The 14,764-nt window shown below is 46.1% G+C and overlaps 1 protein-coding gene across 1 annotated transcript in view; it reads left to right on the forward strand.

Annotated features, from left to right (window-relative positions):
* The first annotated feature begins 1,239 nt into the window (after positions 1 to 1,239).
* Positions 1,240 to 14,764, forward strand: part of PDE6B (phosphodiesterase 6B) — a 43,090-nt gene continuing 29,565 nt past the window's right edge. The window contains exons 1-9 of the mRNA XM_035097189.1: positions 1,240 to 1,701; positions 9,452 to 9,604; positions 9,720 to 9,809; positions 10,076 to 10,216; positions 10,471 to 10,545; positions 10,628 to 10,692; positions 11,184 to 11,250; positions 11,570 to 11,617; positions 12,539 to 12,688. Of these exons, the coding sequence (XP_034953080.1) occupies positions 1,240 to 1,701; positions 9,452 to 9,604; positions 9,720 to 9,809; positions 10,076 to 10,216; positions 10,471 to 10,545; positions 10,628 to 10,692; positions 11,184 to 11,250; positions 11,570 to 11,617; positions 12,539 to 12,688 (1,251 nt within the window). The remainder of the gene's footprint in view (positions 1,702 to 9,451; positions 9,605 to 9,719; positions 9,810 to 10,075; positions 10,217 to 10,470; positions 10,546 to 10,627; positions 10,693 to 11,183; positions 11,251 to 11,569; positions 11,618 to 12,538; positions 12,689 to 14,764) is intronic.

The raw sequence follows: 14,764 nt of genomic DNA on the forward strand, positions 1-14,764 counted from the left end.
CTTATTCTGTGTGCAATGTATGTGAATCATTCCTAAGCAAGAAGTTTCACCTATGAGCCTTTAAGCCTCTCTTTCTGTGCACATGTATGAATAGGAATAGGAATGGGTTGCACAGGAGCATGATTTTAAATCGTCTGTGCATGCTATCTAATGTAGATTTTGCAATTGCATAGCTTCACCTTTTGAACCTGAATGTACCTCCCACCCCAATGAACAGTTGCAACTGACCCAAGTGACCCAGGCAAGAGCCTGCATGGACTGGAGAGTGGGGTGGGTGAGTGGAAGGTGGTTTTTTCTGAACCCACAAGCATGGATTTGAAGAAGTCTTAAGGAAATGGGAATCTGACTTAAAAAAATAAAATGCATCCATGTTCTTTGGTTGCTTCTCCAAAGTGGATCAAACCTCTAGGCCAGAAATGACTCAAAATATTTTGGTGCCTTGGGCAGCAAATCCAAATTAGTGCCCCCACTAGAAACTGGTGGGAATATAATAATAAACTAATAATAAACAGTTTGCATTTTTATGCTCCCCAAATACGTCAGCCTGAGGTGAGCCACTTCACCTCTGTTTAATGCCAAGGCTAGGTGCTTAGCCAATAGGAAAAATACAAGGTTGTATCTAATGCTTGTCCTACTCAGAGTAGACCCATTGAAATTAACAGACATAATTAACTTAGGCTCACTATTTAAGTAAGCCTATTCTGAATAAAAACCTAGTTGGAGACAACCCATTATGTCCAATAAATATTTCCTCTTGTTGACAGTCTGTACCAGTCTGTTTATGGAATATATATACCTTATTTGATTTCAGGTTTGCTACAGGTCCCTTCTGAGAGCAGGAATAATAAGATATTCACCTGGTTAGCTAAGGATTAGAACGGAGCAGTGTATGTTTAATTAGGTTTTGGAGAGCTTATTTGACTCTTAAGACCACCACCAGGAGAGAAAAAATATCTCTCACACACAACTTTAAAAATGAGGAAGAGAATAAAGGCAGTGCGTTGCAGAAAGCTGTTCCTTCTAAATATGAAAATATAATAACTGATCTTACATCTGCGAAGAGGGGGCTGGGAATTATTTGCGGCTTTGGGACAGGTCATCTGTTTGCTTGAGACGATCTGCCCTTCCACATACTCAGCTAGTTGGTGGATAATCACCCCTCACAGATCATTGTCTCCATGTTTTACACGGAGACTATTGTTGTGAAAGGGTAACACCCAGAATCAAAGGAAAGATAACATGAGCATTAACGCAGGTGAAGTCGAAAGATTCCTGGACACCCACCCAGATTTTGCTAGGCAGTATTTTGAGGAGAAAATGGGGAGTGGGACCCTGTGTGCCACGACAAATAGCCACCAACGCTTGGAAGAGTTCACTGGGCTGGGCCAGGAGGCGGAGAGCGAAGCGTTTTTCGAGCTGATCCAAGACATGCAAGAAAGCATCAACATGGAGAAGGTCGTCTTCAAGACCCTACGGAGAATCAGTGCCCTGATCCACGCCGACCGGTGCAGCCTCTTCATGTTCAGGCAGCGAAATGGCACCCCGGAGCTTGCAACCCGGCTGTTCAACATTCATAAGGAGAGCGCACTAGAAGAATGCTTGGTAGCCCCTGACTGCGAAATTGTCTTCCCTTTAGACATTGGTGTGGTAGGGCACGTTGCTCAGACGAAGAAGACAGTGAACATCCCAGACGTTGGTGAGGTAAGGCTACCAGTTTGTTTGCCAGTTTGTTTCTGGGACCAATTCAAGGTGCTCACATTAGTACTATTTAAAGCCCTAAACGCCTTAGGCCCCAAATCTCTGGAAGACCACCTCCTTCCCTACAGAGTTCTTTTTAAAATGCTTTTAAAAGAATTTTTTATGTTTTTATCTTCTTTGGGGTGGTAGGTGGGAGGGATTTTTAGTTGGGTGTGGGAATCTGTTAAATTTTAGTGTATTTGTAATTTTTATTGTTTTTGGTTTTATTGTTTTATTGTGTTTGGGGTGGTAGGTGGGAGGGATTTTTAGTTGGGTGTGGGAATCTGTTAAATTTTAGTGTATTTGTAATTTTTATTGTTTTTGGTTCTATTGTTTTATTGTCTTTTTTGTGTTCTTCTTTTGTTGAGTTCTTTGCTGTTTTTTACAGAGGTTTTATTTTGTTTTTAAGGGGAGGGGTCAGGGCTGCCTGGGAGGGGGTCCCAGCAAGCAAAATGGCTGGGGCAGATTCCACAGGGGGGGGGTGCACTGGAACAACCGATCTCAGTGGTCACGGGTAGGAGGAGGAGTTACGCTAAGACCAGACCATGTCATTACCGAGGAGGCAGACTTAGTCGTTGTCTGAGGACTATCCCTGCCTCCAGGTCTGGTCCTGACCGGACGGATATTGGAATAGGCAAGGGATACCCACATGACCTGAAGGTGCTGCTGTGCAATGCCAGGTCGATGATGAATAAGACCACCGCCATTCACGACCTGATTGTGGATGGAGGATTTGACCTGGCATGTGTGACAGAGACCTGGTTGGAGGAAGCCGATGGGCCCGTTCTTGGCGCTGCTTGCCCACCAGGTTTCTCTTATGCACAGCAACCCAGGCCATCTGGGCGGGGAGGGGGGGTTGCAGTGATTTTTAGGAAGTCATTAGTTTGCACCAGGCGTCCTATTGGGAAGACCCAGTTCTCTGAGTGCATGTTCTGGAAGTTGGGCAATAGAGGCAGTACAGGATTCCTTTTGGTGTACCGACCTCCCCGCTGCACCAAGGATTCCCTGCCCGAGCTGCTTCAGGTCGTGTCGGATGTGCTCCTGGAGACACCTAGCTTGGTTGTCTTAGGGGATTTTAACATCCATGCCGACACGACCTTACAAGGAGCCGCTCGGGACTTCGTGGAAAGCATGGCCACCATGGGGCTGTCCCTGAATAAGTCTGGCCCAACTCATAGCCGCGGACATGCCTTGGACTTGGTGTTTACCTCTATGGATGTTGGTGATCTGACATTAAGTAAAAGCGAAACAAAAGAAGTGCCATGGTCAGATCACTTTCTGGTGCAACTGGACTTCTCCGCAACCCTTCCCCTCTGCAGGGAGGTGGGACCGATTCGGATGGTCCGCCCCCGCTACTTAATGGATCCAATTGGCTTCCAAAGAGTGGTAGGGGATGTTTTATCCCATGTCGATGGCCTTTCAGCTGATTCCCTGGTGGCCCGCTGGAATGCAGAGTTAACCAGCGCTATTGACTGTCTGGCTCCGAAGCGCCCTCTCAGATTGCATGGAGCCCGGACAGCCCCGTGGTATTCCCCGGTGCTGAGGGCAATGAAACAGTCGTTGAGACGGCTAGAGCGCCGGTGGCGGAAAACTCATTTTGAATCAGACCGGACACGGGCTAGAGCTCAACTTCGAGCCTACCAAGTGGCAATGGCGACGGCGAAGAGGACCTTCTTCACCGTCTCCATCGCATCTGCAGAAAACAGCAGCAGGAGACTCTTCCAGGTGGTTCGCAATTTAGCGGAACCACCTGCTCCATCCGGGCCCAGTACGGGCCACATGATCTCCTGCAATGATTTTGCAAAGTTTTTTGCAGATAAAGTCGCTCAGATTCGGGAAGAGGTAGACTCCACCGTGGGAGCAGGGCCGGGGCGGGGGAATGCTAGAGTCCTGTCTAGTCAAGTTTTGTGGGATCAATTTCAATCTGTTACCTCCGAGGATGTGGACAGGCTGCTTAGACGAATGAAACCAACCACCTGTCTCCTTGATCCTTGCCCATCCTGGCTTATAAAAGCTAGCCAGGAAGGGCTGGGCGATGGGCTTCGTGGGTTGGTAAATGCTTCTCTCCATGAGGGAGCCTTCCCAGACCCGCTGAAAGAGGCGGTTATTAAACCGCTTCTTAAAAAACCATCTTTAGATCCGGCCAATATGGCCAACTATCGCCCAGTCTCAAATCTTCCATTCTTGGGCAAGGTGATTGAGCGAGTGGTTGCGGAACAACTCCAGGCACGCCTGGAAGAAGCGGACCATTTGGATCCCTTCCAGTCAGGATTCAGGCCTCATCATGGGACTGAAACTGCCTTGGTCGCACTGGTCGATGATCTCCGGCGGGCTAGGGACAAAGGTAAGAGCTGTTTCCTTGTTCTGCTGGATCTCTCAGCGGCTTTTGACACCATCGACCATAACATCCTTCTGGACCGTCTAGAGGGCTTGGGAGCTGGGGGCACTGTCATGCAGTGGTTCCGCTCCTTCCTCCTGGGCCGTGTTCAGAAAGTGGTGGGGGGGGGAATGAGTGTTCAGACCCCTGGGCGCTCACTTGTGGGGTGCCTCAGGGTTCTGTCCTCTCCCCCATGCTTTTTAACATCTATATGCAGCCGCTGGGAGAGATCATCAGGGGGTTTGGGCTGGGTGTCCATCAGTATGCTGATGATACCCAGCTCTACCTCTCTTTTAAATCAGAACCAGTGAAGGCGGTGAAGGTCCTGTGTGAGTGCTTGGAGGCGGTTGGAGGATGGATGGCGGCTAACAGATTGAGATTGAATCCTGACAAGACAGAAGTACTGTTTGTGGGGGACAGGAGGCGGGCGGGTGTGGAGGACTCCCTGGTCCTGAATGGGGTAACTGTGCCCCTGAAAGACCAGGTGCGCAGCCTGGGAGTCATTTTAGACTCACAGCTGTCCATGGAGGCACAGGTCAACTCCGTGTCCAGGGCAGCTGTTTATCAGCTCCATCTGGTACGCAGGCTGAGTCCCTACCTGCCCAGTGACTGTCTCTCCAGAGTGGTGCATGCTCTAGTTATCTCTCGCTTGGACTACTGCAATGCGCTCTACGTGGGGCTACCTTTGAAGGTGACCCGGAAACTACAACTAATCCAGAATGCGGCAGCTAGACTGGTGACTGGGAGCGGCCGCCGAGATCACATAACACCGGTCCTAAAAGACCTACATTGGCTCCCAGTACGTTTCCGAGCACAATTCAAAGTGTTGGTGTTGACCTTTAAAGCCCTAAACGGCCTCGGTCCGGTATACCTGAAGGAGCGTCTCCACCCCCATCGTTCTGCCCGGACACTGAGGTCCAGCTCCGAGGGCCTTCTGGCGGTTCCCTCATTACGAGAAGCCAAGTTACAGGGAACCAGGCAGAGGGCCTTCTCGGTAGTGGCACCCACCCTGTGGAATGCCCTCCCACTAGAGGTCAAAGAGAACAATTACCAGACCTTTAGAAGGCATCTCAAGGCAGCCCTGTTTAGGGAAGCTTTTAATGTTTGATGGATTTCTGTATTTTAGAATTTCTGTTTTTTGGAAGCCGCCCAGAGTGGCTGGGGGAACCCGGCCAGATGGGCGGGGTATAAATAATACATTATTATTATTATTATTATTATTATTATTATTATTATAGACCTTCTTGGGTGTTAAGTTCAGCAGAAGGAGCCCTCTCGGTACTTCTACCACCCTCAGAAGCTCAGGGGTAGCAGTGCCCGGACGAGGGCATTCTCTGTAGCATCTCCTAGGCTATGGAATTCCTTCCCCACGGAGGTGTGACTAGCACCTTCATGATATAGTTTCTGATATATGCTGAAGGTGGACCATTGTACCCACTGACACCTGATATATGTGTTTTCAGGATCCACCCTCTTCTTGTTACTGTGATTTGTCTTAACTGTTTTAAGATTTAACTTTAAGTTGTGACCTGTCATGAGTCCTGCTAGGGAAAGGCAGGTAATAAACTGAATCATTATCATCATCATCATCATCATCATCATGTATCATTTGTTGCTCTGTTGGTGGTAGGCCAATGGATAAGACTGCACTATTATTTATATTTGAAAAGAGTTATTAATCTGAAATCCCAACAGGCCACCAGTGCTATCTAGGATTACTTTAATTGCTGTTAAGCAATTAAAAAAACCAAAACAAAAACTTGGTCATTTGCTCATCGCAGATCTATAGGTAGAATACCCAAATACTGTAGTCCAGGGACTCCAAACTAAGGCCCGGGGGCCGGATGCGGCCCAATCGCCTTCTCAATCCTGCCCGCAGACGGTCCAGGAATCAGCATGTTTTTACATGAGTAGATTGTGTCCTTTTATTAAAAATGCATCTCCGGGTTATTTGTGGGGCCTGCCTGGTGTTTTTTCATAAGTAGAATGTGTTCTTTTATTTAAAATGCATCTCTGGGTTATTTGTGGGTCATAGGAATTCGTTCATATTTCCCCCCCCAAAAAAATATACTCTGGCTCCCCACAAGGTCTGAAGGACAGTGGACCGGCTCCCTGCTGAAAAAGTTTGCTGACCCCTGCTGTAGTCTATCCCACAAATAACCAAAAGCCTATATAACTATGGTATCTTTGTGTCCCCCTTTTCTCCAATCAGTGGAATGTTCTGGGCTGACATTACTGTATAAATTTCCTTTGGAGAAGGGAGCAGTCTAGGATTGCAGGGTCCGCAAGACATTATTTACAAGTGTAGAGTTAGAAGAGGAGTTACAGGGGCACAGACACAAGTAGAGAGCAAGGCAGTACTAGCATGCTGCATGAGCATAGCAACGTACCCTCCAACATCCCTCAGATGAAAATAGGGACATTTTCATCCGAGGACAGTTGGAGGTATGTCTGCCCTCTGTGTTTTTAAGCTGTTCTTATCTTTATCTGTAAGCTACCTTGAGTCCCTGTCAGGGGGGAAAGGTGAGGTACAAATAAATATATAGCAATAATAACAATAATAAAGTTACAGGTAGGTAGCCATGTTGGTCTGAGTCGAAGCAAAATAAAAAAAAATTCCTTCAGTAGCACCTTAAAGACCAACTAAGTTTTTATTTTGGTATGAGCTTTCGTGTGCATGCACACGTCTTCAGATACACTGAAACAGAAGAGCCAGACCCTTATGTATATTCAGAGGGTGGTGGGGGTGGGTGGGAACGGGTGATGGGCTGATAGGAGTGGTAAACCTGTTGATGGCTGTTAACGACTGCTGATGACTGCAATAGTTCCTGCGGGGAAAAAGCAAGGGCTGAGGCGCTAAAGAAAGCTTGATCATGCATAATGAGATAAGAATCCTATGTCTTTGTTCATCCCAGGTGGCTCCATGGTTTTAAGCTTGGTAATGAGTTCCAATTCAGAAACTTCTCTTTCCAGTCTGTTTCTGAAATTTTTCTGTAATAAAACAGCTGCTTTGAGATCTTGTACAGAATGTCCTGGGAGATCGAAGTGTTCTCCTACTGGTTTCTCTGTCTTGTGGTTCCTGATGTCAGATTTATGTCCATTTATCCTTTGGTGTAGGGTTTGGCCTGTTTGTCAGCTGAAGAAGTGTGCATGCACACGAAAGCTCATACCAAAATAAAAACTTAGTTGGTCTTTAAGGTGCTACTGAAGGAACAATAATAAAGACATAGAATAAAATAATGTCTAATACACCCCCCACCCACCACGCACAGCCCTTTGCCTCCCTCCGCTCTGGCACCTGGTGCTGACTGCCCTTGACTCCTCAAATCCCACCACTGCCCCTCTCCCTTTGAAGCTATTGCACCTCCAGCCCCCCTTTCACCCCACAAAGAGCCCTCATGCCTCCGTCCCAGTGCCCCTGCCAGCGGCTCTCCCAGCCAGCGGCCCCTGATCACTGGCTGGGAGAAATCGGGGCGCCCCGGCATCAAGGCAGAAGCCATAACGGTTTTAGTCACTCCAGGGCCATCCCAGCAAAATCGGGACCGTTGGAGGGTATGTTACAACCACCACAGAATTGCAAACACTGTCTCTTTCCAGAAACGTCTAAGCCAGGCCGCTGTCCAGCTTCAGGGACATGGGTGGCACTGTGGTCTAAACTACTGAGCCTCTTGGGCTTGCTGATCAGAAGATTGGCGGTGTGAATCCCCGCAATGGAGTGAGCTTCCGTTGCTCTGTTCCAGCTCCTGCCAACCTAGCAGTTCAAAAGCATGCCAGTGCAAGTAGATAAATAGGTTCCACTGTGGCAGGAAGGTAAACGGCATTTCCATGTGCTCTGGTTTCCGTCACGGTGTCCCCTTGTGCCAGAAGCAGTTTAGTCATGCTGGCCACATGACCCAGAAAAGATGCCTGTGGACAAACGCCTGAAGCAAGATGAGCGCCAGTGGCGTTGCAATGGGGGGGGTGCGCTCCCGGTGGCATGTCTCCGAGGGTGACAAGGTGGCGCCCCGTCACGGTGGCATGAGGAGCCATCACGCTGCTGCAGCCACATGTAGAGGATCCTCCATTCGTGGCTGCAGCTGTGAGCAGAGGATCCTGCCCCTCCCTCCCCAGCTCACCATAAGCAGCTCCTGCTTTGCCGCTTTACAGTGAGCCAGGGAGGGAGGGAGGGGAGCCATGGCTCCCATCCACCCCTCCCTGGCTTGCCATAAGCGGCTCCTGCTTTACTGCTTTACAGCGAGCCAGGGGGGGGGGGCGGACAGGAGCCACGGCTCCCCCCTCCCTCCCAGGTTTGCTGTAAAACGACAAAGTGGGAGCCGCTTACGGCGAGCCGCCCCCCCAGCCTCCCTCCCACCCTGGCTCGCCGTAAGCGGCTCCCGCGTTGCTGCTTTACAGCGAGTCGGGGAGGGAGTGGAATGGACGGGACCCATGGCTCTCAAGAAGGCGCAGCTTTGCCAGCATCCCGGCAAAGTGGCGTGGGGTTTGTGTGACAAATAAAATTCCGCACTGGGTACCACCTGGGCTTGCTATGCCTCTTATGAGCACCGCAACCCCATAGTCGCCTTTGACTGGACTTAACCGTCCAGGGGTCCTTTAACTTTTTTTAAAAAAATAACCTTTTTACTGTTCAACCCTTTCACATGCAGTCTGCATTCTGACAAAATTTGTTTGAGCCCCCATCTCACCCAGCAGGTGGGTGTGACCTGAATCATCGATCCCGTCAATGATCAATCAGCTGTCCACCTTGAGGAAAGAAGCTTCAAAATAGGACAGTATGGTTGTGCCAGGTCAAAGATCTGTTACGATTTCAGTATAATTTACTTATTGTATATGTTCTATGATGAATGGAATGTAGAAAGGCTAGCCTATCTCAGCTAGATGGATTAGTTCAAAGTTATAGCCTGCTTAATTTAGTAATTAATTTAGTAATTACCCCCCACATCTGCTCTGGAGGTCCCTCAACCTTCTGGAGTGGATTTAGGAGGTGGGGGCTGCAAGAAGGATGGAGAATCACTCAAAATCGCTTACCTACTGTTCTACTGATGAGAGCCTTGCTATCAGCTAAGCGACACTCTAGGATATAACTGAAGGTTTTTGAAATAAGTGAAAATCCAGTATCACTGGAGCTCATTTCTAAGCTTTGTAAGCTTTCAGAAAATAAGTTGATGCCTAACCTGTTGTCTTGGGCAAGTTAGAATTGTTCAATTTGCTGTGTGTTTTTCTGCTACTTTTAAGGTATTTGCGCACCATGTCATTTCTATCTTACTTATTTTGAAAAACCTGAAATATAACTGTTTGTATTTTTTTAAAAAAATTGTAATTTTTAATTAAAATCAACAGTGTGACCATTTTAGTACTTTTGTTGACAAACTCACCGACTACACTACAAGGAACATCCTTGCAAGCCCAATCATGAATGGCAAAGATGTGGTTGCTGTGATCATGGCAGTGAATAAAGTTGGAGGTCCATTCTTCAGCAGCGCAGATGAAAGTGTAAGTATGAATACAACTTGTTAGGGAGAATCTCCTTGCCCATTAACGTTGCCTATAAGCATTATAGCATCGCCACACCTTGTTGAACTGATTGAAGCTTTCTTAATGTTCCCAGATTTTCCTGAAGTACCTCAATTTTGCCTCTTTGAACCTGAAAATTTATCATCTGAGCTACCTTCACAACTGTGAAACTCGAAGAGGTCAGGTAAGGAAAAATATATTTCTGAACGCAAGGTGTCTTTCCCCCACTCGGCCTAAATTTAGATAAATAACAGCTACTGTTTCTGCCCCCAGTTTACCTGGTTTTCGTCTCCTACTCCTGCTTGTCTGAGGATGAGGGCCAATATTTTTTAAAGTCAAATGCTGACACATGTATTTCCTGCACACATACACAGCTTGAAATTTCAAATGGTGCTCCTGGAATCTGCTATGTTGTCGAATCAACTAACATGACGATTTGCCGTTCTGCAGGTTTTGCTGTGGTCAGCCAATAAGGTATTTGAGGAACTGACTGACATTGAAAGGCAATTCCACAAATCATTTTACACAGTGAAAGCCTATTTGAATTGTGACAGGTATTCTGTAGGCCTTCTGGATATGAGCAAAGAAAAGGTAAGCTAAGTTTCTAAGATTTTTTAGTAAGAGTGGTAGAGTACATGCTTTGCATGGAAAAGGAACCTAGTCCAGTCCTTGACATCTCCAAGACTGTATTCAATGTATATATTATTATTATTATTATTATTATTATTATTTAAGAATGTCACACCTGGAATTATTTAAATCATGGGAGGCATTCACTTTCTTTCTTTTTGGTCTTCATATGGCCAAAACTGACCTTCTGTAATAATATTTATCTCCCTTTCCAGGAATTCTTTGATTTGTGGCCAGTTCTAATGGGTGAAATCCCCCCTTACTCAGGACCTCGGACTCCGGATGGCAGAGTAGGTCATTAAACTGACAATAAATATCTCGTTTCACCACTTGGTCACTTGCTATGAATTCCCATTTCTGTTCTATTTGTAGGAGATCATCTTTTATAAAGTCATTGATTATATCTTACATGGAAAGGAAGAAATCAAAGTCATCCCGTAAGTAAAAAAAAGAAAAGAAATGATCTCATGGGCAGTGCAAAACTATTAAAAGTACAGGAGCCTTGTTCTCTTTTTCATCTGGCTACTTTATTTGCAAAGTATATTTGTAAGACAACATTAGGAACTCTTATTGAATCATACCCCACAACTGTCCCAGGAAAAGCGGGGCACACCATTTTTTCCACACAAGAGCACAGCAGCCATTTTGGGTGCTGCAATCTCGCGGTGAAAAGAACATGGGGTGGGGGTGGGGGGCTGCGATCTCATGTGGGTCATGTGACTCACCCGTGAACGTGGCCCAGAAAACATGCAACCCGGTTTTTGGCCTGGACATGTTGGAGGGTACGACATGTTAGAAGTGAAAGCATCAGGAGGCCGCGATTGCAGTAAAGCTCTTTAAGAATTTCAGCATGAGTAATTTAAGTGTGTTCTGTTTGCATCCAATCCTAATTTGATCAATGTTTTTGTGCATTTTCCTTTCCATTTAGAAATCCTAAGCCCGATCACTGGGCATTGGTTAGCGGCCTTCCAACATATGTTGCAGAAACTGGTTTCGTAAGTATTTACATTAGCATATTTCCATAATTCATCAAGGCAACGTTGGCCAAGAGCTAAAGAACCATGGGATGACTTCCGTGTGACCAAGAGAGCTTTGGATTGGTTCTTTTCAAACAGCCCCCGCCCTGTGCCGCATAGCAAGCAGCCATCTTGAAGTGAAGGAGAGTTTCAAAAGTAGTTTATGCTATGACCTGGAGGATGTGTAAGACCTTGGGTGGTCTTGGTAGGAGGGCTTAAATAATTCTACTTTAGATTTAATTAACAGCATGTAAAAAAAAATACAGATGGAAACTAAACATTTCTGCATTTTTTTTAGATTTGCAACATTATGGGTGCAGCTTCGGATGAAATGTTTACGTTTCAGGTACTGTGATCGCAGCTGTTCATGAGGGTCCCCCATTGGTGTATCTTGGGAAGAAGGAATGAATGCTAAATCCATTTAAGTTTGCTATGCCCCTAGCAATGCGGTCTACGTGGGACTACCTTTGAAGGTGACCCGGAAACTGCAATTAATCTAGAATGCGGCAGCCAGACTGGTGACTGGGAGCGGCCACCAGAACCACATAACACCGGTCCTGAGAGATCTACATTGGCTCCCAGTACGTTTCCGAGCACAATTCCAAGTGTTGGTGCTGGCCTTTAAAGCCCTAAACGGCCTTGGTCCTGTATACCTCAAGGAGCGTCTCCACCCCCATTGTTTAGCCCGTATACTGAGATCCAGCGCTGAGGGTCTTCTGGCAGTTCCCTCACTCCGAGAAGCAAAGCTACAGGGAAGCAGGCAGAGGGCCTTCTCGGTAGTGGCACCCAGGGCTGGCTCTAGGTATAGTCCTGGTGGCGCCGGGCCGTCAGGGCAGGGGTGCCGGAGCAATCTCCGCGCCTCAGCGCCAGGGCGCCTGACCTGCTTGAGACTGCCCTGGTGGCACCCGCCCTGTGGAACGCCCTCCCGTTAGATGTCAAAGAGAAAAACAACTACCTGACATTTAGGAAATACCTAAAGGCAGCCGTGTTTAGGGAAGTTTGTAATCTGTGATATTTTAATGTATTTTAATGCATGTTGGAAGCCGCCTAGAGTGGCGGGGGGGGGGGGACCAGGCCAGATGGGCGGGGTATACATAATAAATTATTATTATTATTATTATTATTATTATTATTATTATTATTATTATTATTATTAAATATGGTACTGGCCATACGACATCCTCCTTTACATTGGCTGAATAATATCACTATTATATTGAGAAAATGTGCAATTTATAGTGACATATACTTTGTATGTTGCTTTAAGGAAAGTCCTGTTGATGAATCAGGGTGGATTATCAAAAATGTTCTCTCCATGCCCATAGTCAACAAAAAGGAAGAGATTGTTGGTGTTGCTACCTTTTACAACAGAAAAGATGGGAAGCCCTTTGATGAACAGGATGAAACACTAATGGAGGTAGGTCTCTTTATTGGAGCTGGAATTGAAAACAGATCTTCTTTTGCCCCATCTTTTTGTGCCTGCCAAACATGCTTATGATAATATTTTATTCTCCTGTGAATTATGCTGTTTTAAACGTGCGTTTTATATTTGACTTCACTTAGCAATTTTTTTTAAAAAAAAGTTTACGTTGTTTTGTTGTTGTTAACTTTGTTTGTGTTAAATATGTATTCTGCAGTTGACCTCCTTTGTAATGTTTTATTTTGAAATCTTTAAGGTAATATTTTAGTTTTCCGTCAATTATGTTGCTTTGACAGATTAGTTTAATGGTGTTTTAATATGCTGAAAACAGCTTTGAGATTTTTCTTAAAAATATAAACTTGCATAGAAATAAAAAAAATAAAAAAAATAAAATAAAAAATAAAAGACAGTTGATTGCAAAATACTAACACTTGCCGATGATGAGAGTGGCCTAAATATTATTTCAATACTAACACAATTCTGCAATAAATCAATAGAGCCTTAGGTTCCTACTCCATGCAGTATGCAAAGAAATGGCTACCTGATGTATTTCTTTCCATTTCTTAAATGGTTAGTCTCCCACTTCTTCTTTTTATGCTTCTTCCATCAGTACCCAGCTCCGCTACAAACCCATTTTACCCACAAGTTGTGTGTCTCTCACACACCCTTAGGCCACTCTTGAACTGGCTTCCTGTACCCTATCGTGCTCATTTAAACCTTCCCCCTTGACTTGAGATAGTTACTGATTCTCCCCAGCTATTGTATCATCTTTTGCTTCCTCCAGCTCCTCTTCTCTTTCATTGTCGACAATTAAACTTTGTTCCAAATCCATGGTTTTTATGTGCATTTCCCTTAGCTTCTTCTGCATATCATCTTCAGGAAGCCGTCAAAATAGCCTTCACCAACCAGGAGCCCTCGATATGTTTTTGGACTGAGTTGCCTAACATCCGGAGGGCACTGGGTTGGCAAAAGCTGATCTAAAGCCTTATCTCTTTCTTCTTATATGATATCATTCAGAGGCGGATTAAGGGCTGCACGACCGATTCCCTCCCCCCCCCAACAGGGTGCAGGAGCCAAGGGGGGCATCTCCCTGCCTCCTTCCTGCCTCCTTCCCAAAGCCTAATAAATGCTGGGCTTTGGGAAGAAGGCCTGAGGGCTCTGGCAGGGTCCTCCGGTCCTCCTGTCTCCTTCCCAACGCCTAGGTCAGGGGTTCCCAACAAAATTTGCTCGAGGACCCCTCATCGAGCCGCTATTGTGACAAGGACCCCCATTAATTCCTAATCCTAAAATTAAAAAGTGAGAGCCAAATTAAGAGTCTTTTTATATTTTATATTTATACATTTTTTACAGTTACAACAGAGTACTCCATCCGTATACAGTTAGTTTTAATTTTCAGTTCTTAATGAGATGAGTTAAATCTGTCCTTTGAGTCCATTATTTCTGAAATATTAGGTTCCAAACTTGAAACTTTCACTCTGAAATCCGACCGCATGTCGACGTGAACTGTAGCTTCCGCGAAAAACAATGCTTTGTTTACAAACACTACTGTTTTGCAAAGAGGCAGCGCGCGCCAGGGAGGAGGGAGGGGAATGGAGAAGACAGGGTACCTGCGCAGTAGCGCACAAATGAAGCTGACGCGCACAAAGCATCTTGGGGAGGTGAGCGTTAGTAGAATGTGTGCGCTGCCTCTTTGCAAAACAGTAGTGTTTGTAAAGCGCCACCTAACGGCATACAGCACAACTACTGCCTCTATCTAATTCTACTTTTGCGCTAGACTCTGCTCATGCAGGAAGCGGCCAAAACAAAAAATTTGTTATCATACGAAATATATTTAATATATTTTTTATTCTAATAGCATCTTGCGGACCCCTCTGGCATAGCTCGCGGACCCCTGGGGGTCCCCGGACCACCTGTTGGGAACCACTGGCCTAGGTAGTGCTTCCCTAGCTTTCGGAAGGAAGAAGGAGGGCTCTAGGACCCTGCCACAGCCTTGCGCCTCCTTCCCAAAGCCCAGTGCCTCCCTCACCTGGCTGTGAGAAAGCAGCTTTGGGTTGGTGGGGGGAGGGAGCATCA

Source organism: Zootoca vivipara, chromosome 16 (genome assembly GCF_963506605.1).
Source record: "Zootoca vivipara chromosome 16, rZooViv1.1, whole genome shotgun sequence".
Taxonomy (NCBI): domain Eukaryota; kingdom Metazoa; phylum Chordata; class Lepidosauria; order Squamata; family Lacertidae; genus Zootoca; species Zootoca vivipara.